Source organism: Bos javanicus, chromosome 21 (assembly GCF_032452875.1).
Source record: "Bos javanicus breed banteng chromosome 21, ARS-OSU_banteng_1.0, whole genome shotgun sequence".
In the NCBI taxonomy this organism is placed as follows: Eukaryota; Metazoa; Chordata; class Mammalia; order Artiodactyla; family Bovidae; genus Bos; species Bos javanicus.
Genome location: NC_083888.1, coordinates 64,359 through 85,706, shown reverse-complemented (window position 1 = coordinate 85,706; position 21,348 = coordinate 64,359). Strand labels below are relative to the sequence as shown.

Genomic DNA, 21,348 nt, shown 5'->3' with positions numbered 1-21,348 from the left:
GTGTCAAGGCTCACCTTTGGTCCCAGGGCAGCGGGTGCCGAGGGCAACCCTGACGTGGACCCAAATGATGCATTAGGGAGTGTGTGTGTGCACACTTGTGTGTGGGAGCTTTTCATGTTATTTTAGTCAACAGTCTTTATTATTCATATATCCTTAGAAACAAGAATGTAGCAAGGGGAGGTGGGAGGGAGATTCAAGAGGGACAGGACATACGTACACCTATGGGTAATTTATGTTGATGTATGGCAGAAATCAACCGATATTGCACAAAATTATCCTTAAGTTAAAAAGAACATAGCAAGGTGGTTAGGGAAGTATGAAAAAAAGATTTCTCATAGAGATTTATCCTTAACTCCGTGTACATCTGGGAGCAGGCTGTCCACCATCATCAGACCTTCCCCCCAGCATCAGACCCTCCTCCAGTGTCAGGCCCTCATTCAGCATCAGGCCCTTCCCCAGCATCAGGCCCTAGTCCAGCCAGACCCTCCTCCAGCATCAGGCTCTTGTCCAGCACCAGACCTTCCCCCAGCATCAGACCCTCCCCCAGCATTAGACCCTAGTCCAGCATCAGGTCCTCCCCCACCCTCAGACCCTCCCCCACCCTCCAACCCTTCCCCAGTATCAGGCCCCCTCCTGAAGTATGAGGTGTGGCAGCTCCACTTGTCTGATGCTCCTGAGCACATTCAGGCAGCCCAGAGCAGCAGGACAATAGCTCTTGCAGGAGGTACATCTTTAGGAATCACCTGCGGAGCAGCAGCAGCTGGGCTCTGTTTCAGGCCAAGGAGAGGCAAAGAAGAGGCACTTGTGCAGGAGGCAGTGGAGCCTGTGGGCACGTTCCACAGCTCTGCTTCCTCGCCATGGGGGCTTTGCTCTCCTGCTTTCTTTTGGGCCCCAGGGCGGTGTCCTTACAGATTCACGGTCTCCTTGACATCTCAAGGCCAAGTCCTGAGTCGCATCCCAGTCCCGAGTGGCAGAGGGCTGGGAACACCCAAGCTCAAGCCCTGAAAAGATCCCAGGGGGACAGCCGGGCCCCAGGGGGTGGCAGGGCAGGGGATGAGGGTGGCTGCCCACAGAGGGCCCCACAGCAGCACTGAAAGGAGAACAGTGATACCTTAGCTCACACAGGGACGCTGCCCAGCCTGGCACTCAGAGACGTTATGGCCAGCATCTCTGGGGATGCAGGAAGCCCCGTGAGTGACACCATGCTACCCAGGCCGTGTGGTGGGCACTGCTGACCATGGCCTCGGTTTTCATTGTGGTTCCAACTGTCCCTCCAAGGGCTGATGGGCTCCTCTTCCGAATGGCACAGATATTTTCTTTATGTGGGTGAAAGCATCCCTGCTTGTTTCTGTCAGCCCTGTTGTTGCTCATCATGTGTTTTCCTCTTTACAACCTGTGCTTGCTGCTCTTCCAGTTTAACTTAGGAGCAGCCCTTATTTTCTGCATTTCTAGTTGTCAGAGTTCACTGGGGCTTTCCAGGTGGTGCTAGGGGTAAAGATGCTGCCTGCCCATGCAACAGATAACAAGAGATGTGGGTTCGATCCATGGGTCGAGAAGATGCCCTGGAGGAGGGCGTGGCAACCCACTCAAGTATTCTTGCCTGGAGAATCCCATGGACAGAGGAGCTAGTGGGCTACAGTCCCTGGGGTCCCAGTGTCAGACACGACTGAAGCAGGTTAGCACACACTCAGGTTTTAGTTCAGCCACTCAGGTGTGTCCGACTCTTTGTCACTCCATAGACTGCAGCACTCCAGGCTTTCCTGTCCTTCACTATCTCCTGGAATTTGCTCCAACTCATGTCCATTGAATCATCATGCTGTAGAACCATCTCATTCTGGTGGCATCCACCAGAGAGGTGGCTGGGGCTTGGCAAAGTGCCTGGTCCCGCTGCGTGGGTGTGAACCTGCCCTCACCACTCCCTGACCGTGTGACCATCACCGTGTCCTCCTCTGTAAATCGGGAGGGGGCAGCACCTGCTTGGGAAGGGGCACACACAGCATCGGTATATAATCAATGCACCATCCATCTCAGTGTTGTATTTATTAATAATAGGGATCACATTTAATAACCTGCTCCTTTTTCTCTCACTTAACTGTGCTCCAGATCACATCTGCTTTACTTAACCCTGTAAATCCCACACCCAGCACAAACAAGACTCAACAAATTTGTGGCTGAAGAGGCAGGAACATACCCTGTCTTCAAGGAGATGAAGCCAAGGGAGATGAGGGCCTAATGATAACCCTGTGTGATGAGGGGACCCCAGGAGGACCTGCGTGGCTGTGGGGTGGGGTGGGGGCATGGGCAGAACCCTTGATGAGCTCCTGGGGATGGAGAAGGTGGCAGGAAGCAGGGCAGGTTGTTCCTTGTGGGATGTCCACAGATTGTACTTCACCCCTCACTGATGAGCACTTAGTCAGTTTCCAAACACGTGTCACTGTTAGGAGGAAACAATCATTGCCCAGCTCCTGCTCAATCAATTTCGTACAATATGTTTCTAGCATTGGAGTACAATCATCTGCTTTATTCATTCCATGCTCCATCCATCCACCCATCCAGCCAGCCATCTGTTCATCCATCCATCCACTCACTAATCAATCCATCCATCGACTCATTAGCTCATCTGATCATCTCAGACCCATTGAGAAGACAGACACCTCTTCTGCTCCTGCTCCCAGGAGGACTCCCAGTGTGAGTGACTGGAGCCTCGTGGGGACAATGGAGGAGACACAGAAGGGACATGCCTGCAGGCCCTCCTCCCTCTGAATGGTGAAGCACCCACCTGGTCCTAATGCCTCCTTGCTGGGGTTTTCAGGCTGGCCCTTTTCCTTCTTGCGAAACAAGCAGCTAATGGAGGACTTGATTGATGCCCTTTTTCTTTGGGGCTTTGTGCAGCGAGTCCTGCCTGCTGGTTCTGCTGCTGGGGTTGTTCCTGAGGTTGTCCTGAGAGCCTGTCGAGCTTTAGGGAGAGAAAAGGACCTTTAACTGGCACCCTCGTGCAAACACACACCACTCCACAAGAGCTACTGATAGAAACGGGCACCCAGCAACACCCGCACCTCAACCTTGCAGCAGAGAGTGGAGTTTCCTTCACCAAACACACTCCACACGAGCAATGCAGGCTCTGAGACACAGACAACCACCCCAGGAAGTTGAGATTCTCTGCTTCAAGCTCTCACCCGAGGAGGGCTTGACTCCAGGAAAGCTGGTGCAGAGGGCACTCTGACCCTCCATCAGGGTCGCTGCTCGGCAGGTGAAAATGCTCCAGGAGAAGGCAAGCTCCCCTGCTCTGGGCAGTTCCCCCCGCCTCCTGCAGGGTGACTGTCCCCAGCCGTGGCAGGAGAGCAACAGTCACCGTGCAGGTCTGCTGGCCAAGTGACCACATGTGTCCTCCATCAAGTGCTGCCTGGCTCAGGACGGGAGCTCAGGTGGTAGTCTCAATGAGGACAGTGTCAGTCAAAGGAAGGGACAGAGTCTCCTGAGAGGAGACCCCTGAGGAAAAGGGAGGGACCCTCAAGAGCGAACCTGAGAGGCACGGGGTTGTCACTGTCAGAAACGTGCCCTGGGCCGGGCAGACCTCTACCAATATCAGGAAGAAAGCTACCACAAGAGCCAATATGTAGAGAAGGACGTTTTCTAAAATCATTGAGGTCACTGAGCTCTTCTTCCCCAGCACCTGAAGGTCACCACTAAACACAGGCACTGAACCCAATGGTATTCCTTTAAAATCGTCCTTGCAACTCTTTCAAGACAAGAGGCACAGGGCTCCTGAAACTGATGATGCGCACACAGGCCGCTTACTTGTGGGTGTCCCTGATGTCCTCGTGGGTGGCTATGTGCAGCGCCCCCGTGTGCAGGCGGTCCAGCCAAAGGGACTGCAGCGAGGTGGGGGGTCGAGGTTTCACATTTGATGGCAGTCTTATCATCTCCTACCTCCTCCCGTAAAGCTGGCAGCTGAGGGAGTGAGGTAAGTGTCAAATTGGCTAACAATAGACTGTTTTGAAAATGGCAGTCACACAGGCATTACATTATAACCAGAAACTTATTTGAAAATCTATTAGCTATGCTTTCCCCCAAGTACAAACCCCCCCCACCTTGTTGTAGCTTAATGCCATCTTAAAGGACAGTCTTGTTCAAGAGAAGCAGGGCTATGGGGCAGCGAGAGCATCCGACTGAATGCAGAGACCCTGGATGGGAGCCTCCCTGCAGCCGGGCTCCACCCTCCCTGGAATCCAGTGACCAGATGGCCCTGCCGGGCAGGACAGCAGAGTGACACCGGCACCGTGGACCCTGCATGGCATGAACTGCCCTGATGAAAGGACTGTGCTCATCGCCAGATGCTGCTCAGAAGCACCACAGCTAGAGCATGAAACCTCTCAGCAAAGCCGACCAGACCTTGCTGTTTGAAGGAGAAAAAGATACAGCTTGTGCCACCACCCAAGATCATTTGTGGTGATGATGCAGGTTACTGGAACCCATGACAACAAGAGAAACACAGAAAAGGTACCTAACCCCTCCACACGAACACCATGTGCCTGGATCGTATTTCTCAGTAACATACAGACTCGGGGCTACCCACTGAAGTACTTACACGCAGTTCGAGTGTCATTCGCTCACAGTGGTTTCCATAAAGCACCCCTGGGTCTTCACTAAGAGATGATCTTGTATCACCCTAGAGGAGTGAGAGGTTCAAAAGGGAGGAGATATATGGGTACCTATGGCTGATTCTTGTTAAGGTTTGACAGAAAAGAAAATTCTGTAAAGCAGTTAACTTTCAACTAAAAAATAAACTAATTTTAAAAAAAAGAGATGATCTCTCCTGGACTCCCAGCTTTTCCACTGGTCCTGGATGTGAGGACAAAGACAGTGGTGGTAACAGTGTGGGGAACAGATTAACCCCTCAGGGTCCAGACATGTCTCACTGATACATCTGGGTGTGTGGTTAAGCCAGGGGAGGTTTTAGGAGACATTCATGGCATGTATTTTTATAAACAATGAGTGTGTTGTTTTAACCAACTAACCTGTGCCTTTTTAGTGGGATTCTGTAAAGAATACTGATCCCGTGCAGTCCCACGGGAGCTTGGTGACAACAAAGTGACTTAGTGCAAAATACAGATGAACTCGTTTAACAGCAGCTTGATAAACTGGGCCCCCTCCCCTGAGGTCTAACAAGAACCCTTAGACAATAGAAGGCTACAAAGGCTAGAAATTATCCACATGGAACTGAACAGGGATCGATCTCAAATTCAAGTTAAAATAAGCATCTATAAAAATCAGAAAACAGCAACGAACAGAGCAGGGAAGTGACACGCCTGGGTTGACTATGGACTCAGTGGAGACAAACACCTGCCTCAAAGTCAGGGACTGAGGCCAGCCCCTTCCTCCTGAGGAAGGCCTCTGGGGTCTGCAGCCTGGCCACCCTCCCCCAGGATGGGAGCTGCCCCACTGGTGCCCACGTGGCCAGGTTGGGCAGCGCCGTGTCCACTTAACAGGAGAGCAAAGCAGGCCACACAGCAGGCGAGCGGCACACCCAGGTCACCAACCCCAGGGGGACGGCGCTGCTCTGCTGTGCCCAGCAGAAGGACTCCCGGGCACTGAGCTGCCTGAACTGGAGGGCGGCCACCGCAGTCCTGTGGGAAGGCCCAGGGGTGCTTGGTCAATGGGCTGGGAGCAGGACAGGGACAAGGAAGGCCATCCCTTGGGGCACTGGACTCCAACAACAGGAGCTCATCCAAGTGACCCGAGGGAAGAGGCAGTGAGCTCCCTCCTGATGCTCCCTCCATCAGGGATGCTGTGATGGACACGAGAGCCTCTGGAAGAAAGCAGGCTGGACGGCACAACATTTAAGTGTCCAGACTCTGATCAGACCAGTCTGCACGGCGCTGCTGGGTGTGAGAGCCTGGGCAAGGTGCCTGGCCTCGCTAAGCCTCAGTGTCTACCTATGTCTGCTGAATGGGGATAGAAGCAGCCTGGACCTCACCTGGGGATGAGATGACAGACTCAGAAAGCATGTGCCCAGAGCACAGAGTCTCCTGCACACTGCTACCCACCATCATTAAATTGGCTTCCCACAAATCTGTCATCTATGGCTCTGATTCAGTCATTTCTTATAAGAAAACACTAAGCGGAAATTCCATGGTGGTCCAGAGGTTAAGACTTGGCACTTTCACTGCTGGGACACTGGTCTGATCCCTGCTTGGGGAACTAAGATCCCATAAGCTGTGCAGCATGGCCAAAAACATAAGTAAAAAACATTTTAAAAATAATAAATAATACTATGTCTATTATAAACAAGCATGAGATGATGAGAAGGCAAACAAGTGGGAGAAAGGCAAACTGTTACAATTGTCCCAACGAATGACCAATTTCCAACAGAACCATCAGCACATTTTAAGTGGTGGGTGAGTTTTATTACTTCCATTAAAACGTCAATTATTCACCAGGACATAACCACACAGTGTTCATTCATGTTAAACAATAAGGACTCTTTAGTACTTCACAGAGAAACAAAGGCCTGCTAAATTACTAGTTTACCTTTCGACGCTGCTTCTTTAAATCACTAGGCTGATGGATTCATGCAAAGAAATGAAGAGAAACCAGATTTATTGCGACTTTGAAGCTAAAATTTCAAGAATCTGTAGAGGCAAATACAGTAAAGCAAAAATGATGGCAAACATGTAAGTGACATGAAGATTTAGAGAACATGTGACTGGAAGCAGAACATTTTTTTTTTTTTTTTTTTGACCACAGAAGTTAAATAAGCTATTCAAGATTTACTAGAGAAACACTATAAATTATTACTCAGGAATAATACCACTCTATTACAACATCATGATTTATTAAAGCACAGCATTCTGTACAACAAAGGGCCTTAACAGTTATCTATTCTCAGCCAAATTTCTCTATAAGTTAGTTTCTCTTATTAAAAAACATGTTATACTTTAAATTAGTATTTTAACTGATGAGGAACTTACCATGATACCTAGTTTAACATTGAACAAATCTAACCACCTATTGGACATTAATGTAAAATCCTGACATAGAATTTGATTTAAAACTTCTCACAATAAATTCATTAAAGCAAGCTCCCTGTGAAAATATGTAAGAATGAAAGCTAGCGTAATAGCAGGTGCAGTCTTTACATTTTATTAACCATAGATGATACTTTTTAAATGAGTCTAACATAGACATTAACTGTGCAAAAGCTGATAAGATTTCCAGAAATACAAGCACCAACACAGAAAGGATATTGTGTCAGTTCAGTTCAGTACAGTCGCTAAGTCGTGTCCGACTCTTTGTGACTCCCTGAACCGCAGCATGCCAGGCCCCCCTGTCCATCACCAACTCTCGGAGTTCAACCAAACTCATGTCCATCGAGTCGGTGATGCCATCCAGCCATCTCATCCTCTGTCGTCCCCTTCTCCTCCTGCCCCTAATCCCTCTCAGCATCAGAGTCTTTTCCAATGAGTCAACTCTTCACTTGACGTGGCCAAAGTACTGGAGTTTCAGCTTTAGCATCAGTCCTTCCAATCAACACCCAGGACTGATCTCCTTTAGAATGGACTGGTTGCATCTCCTTGCAGTCCAAGGGACTCACTCTCAAGAGTCTTCTCCAACACCACAGCTCAAAAGCATCAATTCTTCGGCGCTCTGCTTTCTTCACAGTCCAACTTTCATATCCATACTTGACCAATGGAAAAACCATAGCCTTGACTAGATGCACCTTTGTTGGCAAAGTAATGTCTCTGCTTTTTAATACCTATCCAGGTTGGTCATTAACTTTCCTTCTAAGGAGTAAGCGTCTTTTTAATTTCATGGCTGCAATCACCACCTGCCGTGATTTTGGAGCCCCCCCCCCAAAAAAAAGTCTGACACTGTTTCCCCATCTTTTTCCCATAAAGTGATGGGACCAGATGCCATGGTCTTAGTTTTCTGAATGGTGAGCTTTAAGCCAACTGTTTCACTCTCCTTTTTCACTTTCATTAAGAGGCTTTCTAGTTCCTCTTCACTTTCTGCCATAAGGGTGGTGTCATCTGCGTATCTAAAAGTCCATTAATTCTACACTTAAGAGGATCATTTCTTTATGTAAGCACAATCTCATTTATGAATTACACATAATATATAGTTTAGGATCCATCTACATTATGCTTATAACTGCATGCTGCTGCTGCTAAGTCACTTCAGTCCTGTCTGACTCTGTGTGACCCCATGGGCTGCATCCTACCAGGCTCCTCCGTCCATGGGATTTTCCAGGCAAGAGTACTGGAGTGGATTGCCATTGCCTTCTCCTGTAACTGCATAGTGATACACCAATTCAAATTAATGCTATGGGGGAAAAACACCATTTAATGAGACATGAAGACAAAGCACAAACCCGACTAAGGGGACTCACGCTGTGGACCACAGCACTGCTATGACCAGAGGAAGTGGGGGGACGGTGGAGGGGAGATAGATGGGTAGATGGAGGGGAGATGGCCCTCGGGGGCTGGAGGGGGGGGGTCTGGATTGATGACGACTAAGCAGACAACAGGATGAGACAGGAAATCAAATCCAATGATGAAAGCAGACACACTGTCAGAGAACTCCAACAGCAAGGAAAACATCCAGAACTGTTCTTTTCCAAATACTCGGAAAGAAATCAAGCATGAAACCACAGAGAAATCATCAAAGAATTTTAAATATCAGCTAATTAGCCAATGATGCCAATTATAAAAACAGTGTCAAAAGACCACAAAATGGACTAGTTACCACTTCACAGGCCTCTAAAATGATTCACGGTTAATTTAATTATAAGCTGACTAACAATGCAGCTAACATGAAATGGGTGGTAACAGAAAAAAGAGATAATACAAGTCCAGTTACAAAGCAGAGTGTTGTACATGTGATTTTATGGGGTAAACAGCAATGCACTCACAACACCTAAGCTAAACACACAAGAAAGCTGGAACATGTGCTTTAGAGCTGCACACTCTGTCACCAAAAGCCCTAGCTTGTCATCCCAGTTTTAGACTCGGAAAAGTGAGGCAGCACGATGTCTTCCCTGGGGCCCTGGGGCCCTGGGGCCCTGGGCTTTTAACCAGGTTTCACATGCAGAGCTGGCCTGAGTGCGTGGCCAGGTCCATCAGCAAGCAGACCAGTGTAGATTCTTGGTTTTGTTCCCACCGCGTGCCCTGCACCCTGTAGCCAGGCATCCCTAATGGAAAATGTGCTGCATGGCTTTCCCATGCCATGAGAGCTGCCTATAGTTACTTTCACAAAGCTGTCTGCTCCCTGAGAACAGAAACTTCCCTGCAGCTGCTGTGCCCAGCACAGGCCAGGCCCAACGTTACAGAGGCAGGCTCTGGATGAGTTCATGATGACGTGCTAAGTTAGTGGTCCAAATATCAAGACTAATTTATTGCTGTGCCATTGTGGAATGATTAAAGACTAGGCAGTTTAAAAACTTTTAAACCTCTGAGTGTAGCAAATGTACTTGATTTTCTTCTGGGTATAAAGAGAAAAAACAAACAAACAAAAAAACCAGTTTGCTGGGGGAGGGATGCGGCAGGGAGGAGGCAGACACATACCAGAGTCATGATGCCCAGCCAGTCTCACTCCTGTGCTGGGCTGTGCCACCTCCTTTTGGGCTTGGGCAGGAGCAGACAGGAGCCAGTATGCAAGGAGGTGGGAAGCAGGTTGAGGGAGCTCACTGATTTAAAACGACGGAGGCTGCCTAAGCTCCCCCTGCCCTCCCTGCTCTCAGTCTCCTCGGCCCTCTGCTCCGTGTTCTTCTCTTCTTCGATCAACCTAAAATAGAATAAACCCCGTCATCTGCCTTTGTCAGCAGAGGAACCTGTCTGGACAATAAATTTGGGCTGGCATTCTGTGTCATGATTAGCAAATTCCAGAAACAGTTGCTCAATTAACATCTCTGCCAAAAGGTTCTACGTTTCCTCTTTTTAATATTGTCAAACTTAGAATAACTTAGCGTTGAGTCTTACAAACTGTCCTTGATCATTCACACTTGATTTCACTTATTTACTCTAACATTCTTAAGGGGCCCTGGTGGTGACTCTCTTTCTGTGAGGAGATACTTCAAGTTGACAACCCTTACCTCCCCTGCTCTCAGGGCAGAGATGCACATCAGTGCCTCAAGTCTTTTCCACTGGGAATCGGGAACTCTGTATAATCAAAACAGCAATTCATGAACAAGCTGCAGTTTCCAAACACAAGTCTCCAGACCAGATGAAGTGCTGAGTTGATCATTTTTTTCTTTTAAGGTTGTGTATATACAAACACATCACTTGATGAAGTTCTCCACCAGCTTTGTGTGAGTTTCTGGATCCATGTCAATGTGCTGCATTAACCTAGAATTCACAGTTGCTGCTCTTCTCCCCTAATGTGTGGTGGATGATTTTATATAGCATTTTAAATACAAGATTATGCAAATAAAATGATTTTCAAATTAAAATACAAGATTCTTACAGGAAGTAAACTCTCCAGCTTCACTTCTACTTATACATCTTGAAAGTTTTTCACTGTTGATAACAAGTTGATGGACAGAATTTACCATTTACATCAAGTCAACTTGTCCCATAAGGAAAAATCACTTTTACCTGACAACTTTCTGTAAAGTAAAAATATTAATATATAACCGTTCCATACTTCCTGCAGGGACTTGGAAAGACCATCTTTCTGAGCTCGTCTGTGCTCAAACACAGCCCACAAAGAGGTTTGTCTTGGCGTCAAATGGGCAGGCGGCACCACCTGCGTTTGCTGGTTGTCCCGTTCACCACCTGCCTTTCCCCTGGAGCCCCGCGCTCAGCCAACAGGAATGGGCACCTCGGCCTGGGCTGACGTGACGAGAACAGTCTGAGCAGCAGCTCTGCCTGGTCCTGTGCAGTGTCACCGGCCTGCAGCCACTCTGAACGTGGACTCGGGACACGGGCATAGCTGTGCGGGTGTGGCAACAGGCAGGCCTCGGGGCCCCCAGCCACCTGGCTGCACCCAGACCCAAGGCCCCCTGCTCACCACGAGGCAGGCCTTTGGATTCTATCCTGTTTTGAAAATTGTTATAACTGCCAAGATGGTGTCTAAAGAAAACATCTTAAATATACTGATGAGATGAGAAAAACTCAAACACATGTCTTTGGACCACTGTCTTACAACAAGCCAATCTTCACACTGCATTAAGTTAAAAAGGAAAATGCAGATCTGAGTGGGAAGTTGCCAACCCCAAAACCCCAGCTTTCCCCAGGTGGCTTTTCACCAGAACGTGGGGGGCTCCAAGGGATACAGGAGGGTGCACGGGCCGCAGGGGACACCGCCTCGGCACCTCACCCACCTTGGGGCTCAGAGCTGAGGGGGACACCCCACAATGCCCCCCCCCCACAGAGTGCTGACAGCACACCATGGACAGAATGCCCTGGCTCACCAAGCTCGATAATCAAGGGCAATCTCAAAACTGAAAATTCTTGAAGCAGACCTGAGGTCAGGTTTCTTACTACGGAACACTCAGACGTCCCTAGAAGACAGCTCCTCAGAGAAACCGAGTTTCTGGAGAGCCGAGTTTGCCATCACCCACTAGATCTTTTCATTGATGGTGTCCAGCTGCTCCTGCAGCATCACAGTCAGAGTCTCGGCATCGGCCTGCCTGCTGGGTGACAGCTGAGCGACCGAGCTGAAGAAGGTGACCCTGTTGCCCTCACCGTCAGACATGCCCTCGTAACTCTGGAATGCCTGGGTCACGTCGGCCAGCACACTGGCTTGCTGCGCGTGCTCCCAGTCCTGCTCCTTCAGGGTGTGCATCTGGGCACGAGAGGACCACGTCTTGTCAGCGACATTCAGAGCAGTCAAGTCTATCAGGAACTGAGCCCAATTTTACATGGAAGCCCTGACTGTGGATAAATGGCCATGCTCATGAGACACTGCCATCTCTTAAGCGAGCAGGACTGAAGAAACGGGCAGGGGGAGAATCCAGTTCCTAGATGGCCTGGTGACACCCAGGACGGCAGGCAATCCTATGAGGTTATTCACAAGGGTGGGCTGATGGAGTCAGAGACAGAAACTGAAAATTACAAAAATACATCCATGCCTCCATCAGCCAGGCTGGAGGAAAATAAGAAAAAAAAAACCCTTCAGCTCGGCAGCCACTGGGTCCCTATCAGCGGTCATCTCTGGTACCAGTTCACCAGGGAGTGTCATCCTCTCAGGCTTCCAGCCCTCCATTTCCCAGGCTTGTCTGAACACCCACAGACAGGAGCGAGCAGGGGCAGCCAGGAGACAGGAGGGCCAGCCCCACCCCCACCCCCCCGTGGCTCTCCTCTCGGGGCACAGGCCCTCGGGCTGTTCTGGGGGACGGCCCCTCACACCACAAGGGAGGCTCTGTCATCAGAGACACATGGAAGAGTTCCCGCGGGGCCCCGTGCTGCCCTCCGGCTCTCACACCTCACACCCTTCTCTCTGCAAATGTCCCCCCTGCCACACTGTCACCCAGGTCCTGCCTTCTTTCCCAGACATGACCTCAAAGGAACTGAGGGGCAGCCTCGAAGTGCTGGCTTGCTGGCTCCCTGTCCCCTGTGGCCAGTGCCCTCTCCTCCTGTCTTTGTCACGACCCCACTCCAGGGCTGGGCTACCCACTTCGCTGGCTCCAGGACCACCTGCCATCATTCCTGCTCTGCTCCAGCGAACCAGCTGCGTATGGGTTCACCCCCATCAGCCCGGTCAGCAAATCCTCTCCCTTCTCTCGCCTTCCAATAGCACAAGAGGAACCAGCAGATTCCTCCTCCAGGGCTCCCTGCAGCACCCACTGTGGGTCTCTGAAAGCTCCCTGGGAGCGGCCTCTACAGTCCCCTCCCCACCCAGTCTCTAGCTCTCTGCCAGCAGGCGGTGGGTGTGCCCCACTCTGCAGGGCAGCTCCCTGGGGGTTCGAGGAACCCATGTTACCAAGCCCCCTCCCCTCCTTGCCCTCCCCCACGCCCGCCCCAGCATGTCTTTCCCTGGGCTCCAGGCCCTGCCCTCCCTGGGGTTATTCCTCAGTCCCTTGCACCCCTTCTCAACCTTGGAATGCAGGGTGCCCCACAGCTCTACCCTTGCACCCCATCTCTCTCCACCGGCACCCGCCTGGTGACTTTACTGTGTTCGTGGCTTTCAATGCCATCTGTATGCCCACAACCCCAAGTCCACCCTGAGCTGAGTGAGTTCTCTCCCGGATGCAGGACGGAACACTCAGCTGCTCTCCTGACACATCCCCGGGACACCCATGGGCTCATCCACCTCAACAGGGCTGAGGCCCGGCTCTTAGCTTCCCGTCCCGGCAGCCCTCCTCACCTCAGGAAACAGGCTCTGGCCTCGAGCTGCTCAGGCCTGAGCCCGGGCTCCTCCCTGATGTGGCCCGCTCTCTCCCTTGTCCCCACTGGTTGACACAACTCTTTTTCTATTTCCAAGTGGCTACTTCTCTTCCTGCCTCCGGGTCTCTGGTTCAAGGTCACCCTCCTGGTGTCATCTTGCTGGCCACCCTGTTCACACACAATCGTCCCCTCCTCCTCGGACAACTCGGGCACTCTGATCTTTCCCTGCTCATTACTGTTCGACAGGCTACGCGGGTTTAAAAAGGGGTCCACAAATTCTTCCATCCTCCTCCCTTCAAGAGGCAGAAGGGGCAACTCCTGCTCAGCCCCTGAGCAAGGCAGGACTTCGCAGCTCACTCTCACAAACAGAAGTGAAGGTGTGCGGCCTCAAGACGAGGGTGCAAAAGGCCCCGGGCAAAACCCCATGCTCTCGCACTCAGAGGGTGTTCTGGGGAAAGCCAGGCCATGGGAAAGCCACACGGCAGGGACCTGGGCCTGTCCCTTGCAGCCAGGTGAGTCTGAAAGCCTGCCATCCAGCCCTGGGGGGCCTTCCCGTGTCTGTGCCCTCAGGAGGCCCTGAACCAGGCCTGCCTGCTACAATGCACAGGCACTGTGGACTGTGAGCTGCTCCCTGGGAAGTCACTAAGCTTTGCAATGATTCGTTACATAGCAGTGGATAAAGAACACACACAGTTTTTAATTCACTGCTGGAGTCCTACTTCTGACCATGTCTGGTCCAAACTAACTGCTCACTGAATATGGAAGGTCAAAACACAGACATGTATGAACAAATACATGCCATGAATGAGGTGAAAATATAAAAGCACTTAAACTTCCAATGAGAATTCTTCTCACTATAAGCTGATGGATATGTGTATCCATTTACTCATAGGATGATTTCAAAACTATGCTAATTAGTACCATGCTGGGCCTCACAGTAGGCCACAAGTTATCCAAATTGGTTATTTTAAGAAAAAAAAAAGCATGCTTTAAAAGTAAACTCTTAGCCAGAAAAAGGAAAATGGGAAGACATAAAGCGACCTATCAGCACTTTGTTCCAAACCGACCTCAGGAGCACAGTGTGAGGGGGCAGGTGCCTCACAAGGTGCCCACCAGGGACGGGAAGGGGGCGGCGGGGTCCTTGCTTCTGGTGGCTCATCATGCAGCGCTGCCAGCTGGCCTTTCTGGAGGCATTGCAGCACTGCCCCATCTCCTGAGTAGTCTGCAGGCCGGTCTGCCACCAGGAACTTGAGGTCCAGGGCACTGCCCAAGTGGGGTAGGCTGAAACACATGGCAAAGAGCAGTGCTGTTAGCAGAAAAGAGAGCTGACTCTGTCAGTCAAGCCAGAGCCTGTCCATTTGGAAGATTGGCAATCTCACAGCAAAAGGGCCCCCGGGAGGGCACTGCCCTCCTGGCTCCAACAGCAACAGGCCGACTGCTGCTCTGCAGACACTCAGGGCTCATCCCCAGCAGCTGGAAAACTCCTGTATGTAGGGAAGGCAGTGCTGACTTGAGGTTGTGGAGCTGACTAGGACAGCATCGGCTGTCTGGGGCTGGGGCATCCAGGGTCCCCCTGGAGCCCACTCTCAGGTCCCAGGGTGGGGCCAGCACCTGCTCTGCTTTCCCCTTGGCACCCCACCTCCCCTTTGGCCTGCACCTTCTCTGACCTCCGTCTCCCGTGTGAAGTCCGTGGATCACAATCACCGGTCTGCCTGGAACACTGTCTGCACCGCTCTCAGTGTTTTTAAAGGTGCCGCAGACAACCCGCAGCAGAAAGGCCTTGGACCCACAGCTCAGAGCTGAACACCACTGGTGTCTCCCATTAAAACAGAGGTGAGCGTGTCACCGGACCCTGGGCTGAACAAGGCCCAGCACAGATGCTCAGGCCCTGAGCACTAAGGCCTGGGCCTGCAGGTGCCAGGAGCTCACTCAGCAGGGGCCTGCTGAGAGGCAGGGTGGCCCCGACTTGACTGTGAGCCACCTGCACTGCAGGACTGCCCGGGCTCTGCTCAGTCTTGTCCCTGGGAAGAGGGTGGTGCCTTCACGTGCAGGAGTCCCTAAACCCGGGAGACAGGGCCCTCCTCCGAGGAAAGGACACCCCATACATTTGCAGAGTGGCCAGGTTCAACCACCAGTTCAGCTGGCTTGGGGTCACATGCTGCTCTGATCGACGGTTTTGCGAGGAACACTGTGTTGCACAGGAGATGGAAGTCTGGAATCTCCCGGAGCCACACCTGTCTTCCCTCCTGTCTCCCCTCCCTCCTGACAGAACTGTTCCCTTCTCTACTCCACTTCCACCCAAGGGTCTGGGGCCAGAACACACTTGGGGACTGGGTAGGGGGTATGACACAGTCCCACTGTGGACTGCGGACCCTCAAGGGTTCTCTGAGGGCCACAGAGGCCTCCGGGTTGGGTTGCACCCCAACCATCACCTCCTAGTCCCCTCGTGGGGTGCAGCCTCCATCTCTTTCCCCCTCGTCACCCAAAGCTCTATCTCCCCAGAGAAGGTCTCAGAGACAAGGTGACCAATTCCTCTGGGAAGCCCCACCAAATATGCCATGCCTGCCCTGCCTGTGAGCTGGGTTTTCAGTCCCCACTCCCTTTCTCCTGAGCCAGCATAGTGCCCCCCACCCAGCCCACAATGCCCGCAAGCCCCACTCCGAAGCCCCACCTGTGCTGCTACGTCACTGTCGTGACCCCTCGAGAGCTGCCTCCTGGAGACACCCCTCCCTCGCACCAGCCGCTGGGGCCCACTGCCTTCAGAGCACAGCGGGCCCTCCTGCCCCGTGGCTGCTTCCTCTTCTTGTCTCTCACACTCACTGACACACAGGGGACTGGTGACCAGGCCCTAGGCTTCTCCATCTGAGCCCCCAAACCATGCCAGGCCTCGGGCCCTGGCACCAGGGCCCTCCTCGTTACCCCAAAACCCCCAAGAGCAGGAGGCCATGTCCACCTCCTCTTTCCCCACTGTCTACACAGTCTGCCTCACACTCACCTTGTCCACTCCGGGAGCAGGGGTTCCCCACTTCTGACAGCACCAGCCTCTCACCTTGGGGGAGCTCTACCGGCAAGTCCAGCCAAGTCCCCTATCCGTTCTGCAGGGCACGTGCTCTCCTTGAACTCCATCCACTGTGGTTTTGGACTCCACCTGCCAGTTTCTGGCTCTGCCTTTGTCTCACATGATATCCCCTTACTCTAGAAGAAGGCTGGGTTGAGGCCCTGGACTGTGAGGATCCCCTAAGTACACAAACACAGAAATATGCATATGGGCTCCAAACTGTCTCCTAAGTCAGGCTTCAAGTAGTAGTCGATTTCCTACAGATGAGTGAATGTCACCAGTTAAGCACTTAATAACCTTTGCTAAAGTTTCTCTCTCACTTGTGACCATTTTCCGTGAAGAAGCCAAAGAAACATTTAAATACTTAATAAGAATTACCGCCCCTCAAACAATGAGTAAGAAAAAATCACGATGCTCAGTAATCTGCTCGCCTCATTCACAAGCCAGGTGATTCCTCCCACTGCAGTCAACAGCAAGTCATGTCTCAGTCTCCACTCACATAAAAAAGACTACAGGTCATTAACCTTCTGCAACTTTTCAGAAACATCAGTGTCACAGTCTGTCAGGCCCCTCAAATGAATACACCCAAATATCAACTGGTCGCCCCCACACTTCCAAATCTCTGCCTGTGGTTTTGAGTGTTGTCAATACTGTGACTACCACTCCATGGTACCAAGTTTGATCCTAAGGAACGATGCTTGTCTCTTCCCTCTCGCTGGCCACGAAGCTACAGGCTCCTTGAGGTGCAACTATGAGCAACACCCAGTCATACTGTCCACACATCAGACAGGCCCTTGTCACACTCAACAGCGCTGAGGGGAGCTGCCTGGGGGAGCAGCCTACCCATAGTGGAAGGGAGCCCCTCGCACTCTCGTCTGGTCCAGTTCGGCTCTCAGGGTTTCCAGATTTACAATCAGCTGGTCCTAAGAAACAGCAAATGACACAGCCTGCACCGTTTGCTTTCCTGATGTAAAATGACTTGCACCAAAATGTGCAGAACAGGTTACGTGAGTAGGTATCAACTCTGAAAATTTTAATTCTGAGATAATGTTCTCTAAGAGTCCCTAGAAAATATAAACACTCAGAACAATATTCACCCATAAACCATAATGAGGAGGAAGTTCCATCTCAGGGGTAGAAAAGGTTTCTCTGGAGGAAACATGGCAAGCCATTAACAACGATGAAGTCTGTAGAGAGAAGCTGGACTTCAGGTGGGGGTTCGGGTCAGGGGCACATGACTCATTCTATTGCCCTCACTCCTCTCATTGCTTTAAACGGTCTCCATGGAGCTCACCTGCATTCCTGGGCATTCCTCACATTCATTCCTCTACAGCCCACTTCACTTCCTCATGGAGTAAAGCAAGTCAAACGGGCCAAGTTTCCGTGTCACTCAACTCAACCTGGCATCTCTGTGCTGTCAGCCATGGCAGTCACTCGCCTCGTGCAGCCCCTGAGCACGTGAGACAGGCTGGTGCAACACTCAATGTGGAAATCACACAGAAGATTTCAAGACTCACAGTGAAAGAAGGATGTCAAGTAGCCCGTTGGGTTTTAGGAAATTTTAGATTGTGTAGGTGGCTCGTATTATCTTTCTGATGCACAGCACAGTCCACGTGAAAGGCTCACGCTTTGTCTCAGCTTTTGGGTGATCCCAGAAAAGATTACTCAGAATTCTGAACCACACATAATGGCTACACACTCTAGATCCAACTATAATGCAAACACATTCAGTGTTCAAAACCAGAAATACTATACATGTTACAGCAGTGGATTAGCCATAAGGAAAATGTAACTTGACTTCTGCTAGGCATCTGCTCAAACTCATGTCCATTGAGTTGGTGATGCCATCCAACCATGTCATCCTCTGTCATCTACTCTCTTCCTGCCTTCAATCTTTCCCAGCATCAGGGTCTTTTCCAATATGAAAATTCATATTAAAAAACTGGAAATAATTACCTCAAGCAATTTTTAAATGTATTAACAAAGTTGGCAAGGCTGTGTTTTATAAAATGAGCATCAATTTCAAGGTTTAAAAAGCTGTTTTAGAACCTACTGTATAAAAAACAATGGAGAGAAGACAGAAGAAAGATCTATTTGAGATTGGCTTTGTGTTAAAAATTGCTGAGACTAATTGATGGGTCATGGGTATTTATCATACTACTTCCATCCACTTTTGTGCATGTTTGAAATTTTCCATTGTAATACATTTAAAAACAGTTTATTTTCTGTTAGAACAGTCTTCTCCAGCAACACAATACGAAAGCATCAGTTCTTCAGGGCTCAGCCTTCTTTATGGTCCAATTCTCACACCCATCCATGACTACTGGAAAAATCATAGCTTTGACTATATGGATCTTTGTCAGCAAAGTGATGTCTGTACTTTTCAATATGCTATGTTTGTCATATCTTTCCAAGGTGCAAGCATTTTTTAATCTCATGGCTGCAGTCACCATCTGCAGTGATTTTTGAGCCCAAGGAAAGAAAACCTGTCACAGCTTCCACAATAAGGCATCAGCATTCAAAGATTTTTAAAGCAAAACAAAAGTTGGCTTTGAATTGGCTTAGTCATAAACAGCATCCTGATCTCAACAGACTCTGAACAGCAATTCTGAAAGTAAGGAAGAGCACCTCTGATCAGGAGCCATTGAGCTCTCTGCCTAAGCGGGGAGGGCGCCTCACCGTGGGTCTCACGATGGGAGTCAGAACCACTGCCCCCTGGGAGCCCGCCTGTGAGGCTCTGCAGTCCGGGCCCAAGAACACAGGCATAGTGGGGACAGTACTGACACGTGAGGATGGACCTGGGATCCCCACTCCATTTCCTGAATAGTCTGTATCGCCCTGTGGCCAACCTTTCCAGGAAACCTCTCTCAGGACTAGGTGATGGGAGCCTCCACCATCACCCTTTCCTGACGCGCCTTCTGTCACAGCGCAACTACGGTTCTCCTGCCTAGCAGCAGCCATCCTACACACACACCGTGTCTGGACCAGCGGTTTGACATGTGGAAGTCCAGCGCCATGTCCGAGGCAAGCAGGCTCCACACCTGGTCGCCATGCCTTCAGTTTCATGGGCCCCGGGCTGGCACCCGCAGGTGTGTCTGAGGGGCAGTTGTGAAGTCCACCTGTATCCCAAGCAGCTCCCAGACTGGCTGGTCAGAGCAACAAGCAGCCTCTTTGAACGTGGGGATGCCCTGGCCCCTGCCCAACACCTATGGGCGACCACCTCTGGCCCTGCTCCCGAGGAGGTGGGTGCCCGGATCAGCAGATGGGGCCACACATGCACACACTCGGCAGCAGGGAAGGGAGCGCTGGCTCCCACCCAAACCGTGTCTCCCACTCAGACGCCGCCTCCCCATCAGCACAGGCACTCACTGCAGCTCCTTGTTCTTCTCCAGTTGGGCCTCCATCTGGCACAGCCTATTCTCAATGCTGCCATGACTCTCTCCCGCTTGTCGGCCAAGAACAGCATCAGCTCCGCTCGCAACGACCCTGTCCTGACGGCACGCGGGCTGTGACTGCAGGAGCAGCAAGAGGACCATGCTCTGTGTGGACCACGGCCCCGGTTCGTGGGAGGCATGCCCACATGCCTGCTCACGCAGACTGTGCAGCTTTGTGTGTGACGCGTGGCTCACGGAGGGTGCTGGTGACCGGCTCATGAGAGGAGACGTGCTCCCCCCTGCCCCGGGCCCCACAACCGCGGCTACTGCACCCCCTCCTTTGACTGCCTGTGGCAAGCCAGTGCAGGCAGCAGGCAGCGCCAAGTGTGGGACGCACAAGGCACACATTCTACCTTTCTAAGCTGGGAAGGAAGTTCGAACCGTTTAGCCTCCTTAGTGGCAGAGCTTCTGGAAGACAAAAGGTCGGACTACAAGGCCAACCGGGGACTGACAGCAGAGATGCCAGCGGGGGAGGAGAAACCAAGCCTGGAGAGGAAGATCACAGGCAGAAGTGCGCCCCCTGGCGGTTGTTAGTGACCCTGCTCTGGGAGGGTCTGCGAGCACCCGACATCACCCGCCGACCACCAACGGACGGCCCCTCAGCTGCTCACTGAGCTCCGGGCAACGCTCCCAACAGCCGCACCAACACAACCCCGGCCCGAATCTCCATCCCCAGCCAGTGCCCACCGGCAGTGCGGGGCAACACTTTCCCACCAGAAGGACAGGGTGGCTGACTAGCTGGCTGGCTGGCAGTGGGGACGATTCCTGTAGCAGTGCCACATCCCAGGGATGTTTCTCATAAATCATGACCCCCACAGACACGACCGCCAGAAACATCATGATTCCACATGGTCACACAGCTCGGGCCTGAGGATCTGAGGGTGAGAAAATGACACTGCACTTGTCTGACCACTGGTATCACTGTCACACATCCCTTCAAGGAGCGGAACCTCAGAAAACTAGAGAAGATGGCCAGGCAAGCTGCCTCAGCAGAGCCCACACAGCATGCTCCCATCTCTCTGAGAGAACGGGCTCCACAGATGTCACCAGACTCGTCTGAGGGAATCAGGAGGAAATTTCAGCATTCAACAGGCAGGTGGAAGTGGGGATGAACTGGGAGACTGGGGTTGACATATATACAGTACTGATACTACACATAAAGTCAATGAGTAAGGACCTAGTGTACTGCACAGGGAAGTCTACTCAGTGCTCTGTGGTGAAGTAAATGGGCAGGAAATCTAAAAGAGAGGCAGATACATAGATAGATAGATAGATGACTGATTCACTTTGCTGTACAGCAGAAATTGACATAGCAGTTTAAAGCCACTATACACCAATAAATGAATGAATGGATGAATGAATTTTTACAAAAGGAGCACAGTGGGCCCCTTAGAACTTGTGGAAAGAAGGAGTCCACACCCAGGGTGCAGCACAGTGCCAGGGCTGCCCTCATGTTGGTCCACTGCCAACGGACTGCCTGGACCAGGCCTCTTCTACCCCCAGAGACTTCGACGCAGAGGTGGGGAGGCAG

At 51.3% G+C, this 21,348-nt stretch overlaps 1 protein-coding gene across 1 annotated transcript; it reads right to left on the bottom strand.

Moving 5' to 3' along the window:
* Positions 1-14,002: 14,002 nt before the first annotated feature.
* On the bottom strand, positions 14,003-20,937 carry LOC133234054 (uncharacterized). Its single transcript, XM_061394179.1, has 2 exons — positions 19,753-20,937; positions 14,003-14,606 (listed from the first exon to the last, which is right to left on the bottom strand). Exons 1-2 carry the CDS (start codon positions 20,163-20,165, stop codon positions 14,315-14,317), a joined length of 705 nt encoding a protein of 234 aa, XP_061250163.1. The 5' UTR covers positions 20,166-20,937; the 3' UTR covers positions 14,003-14,314.
* Positions 20,938-21,348: the final 411 nt, after the last annotated feature.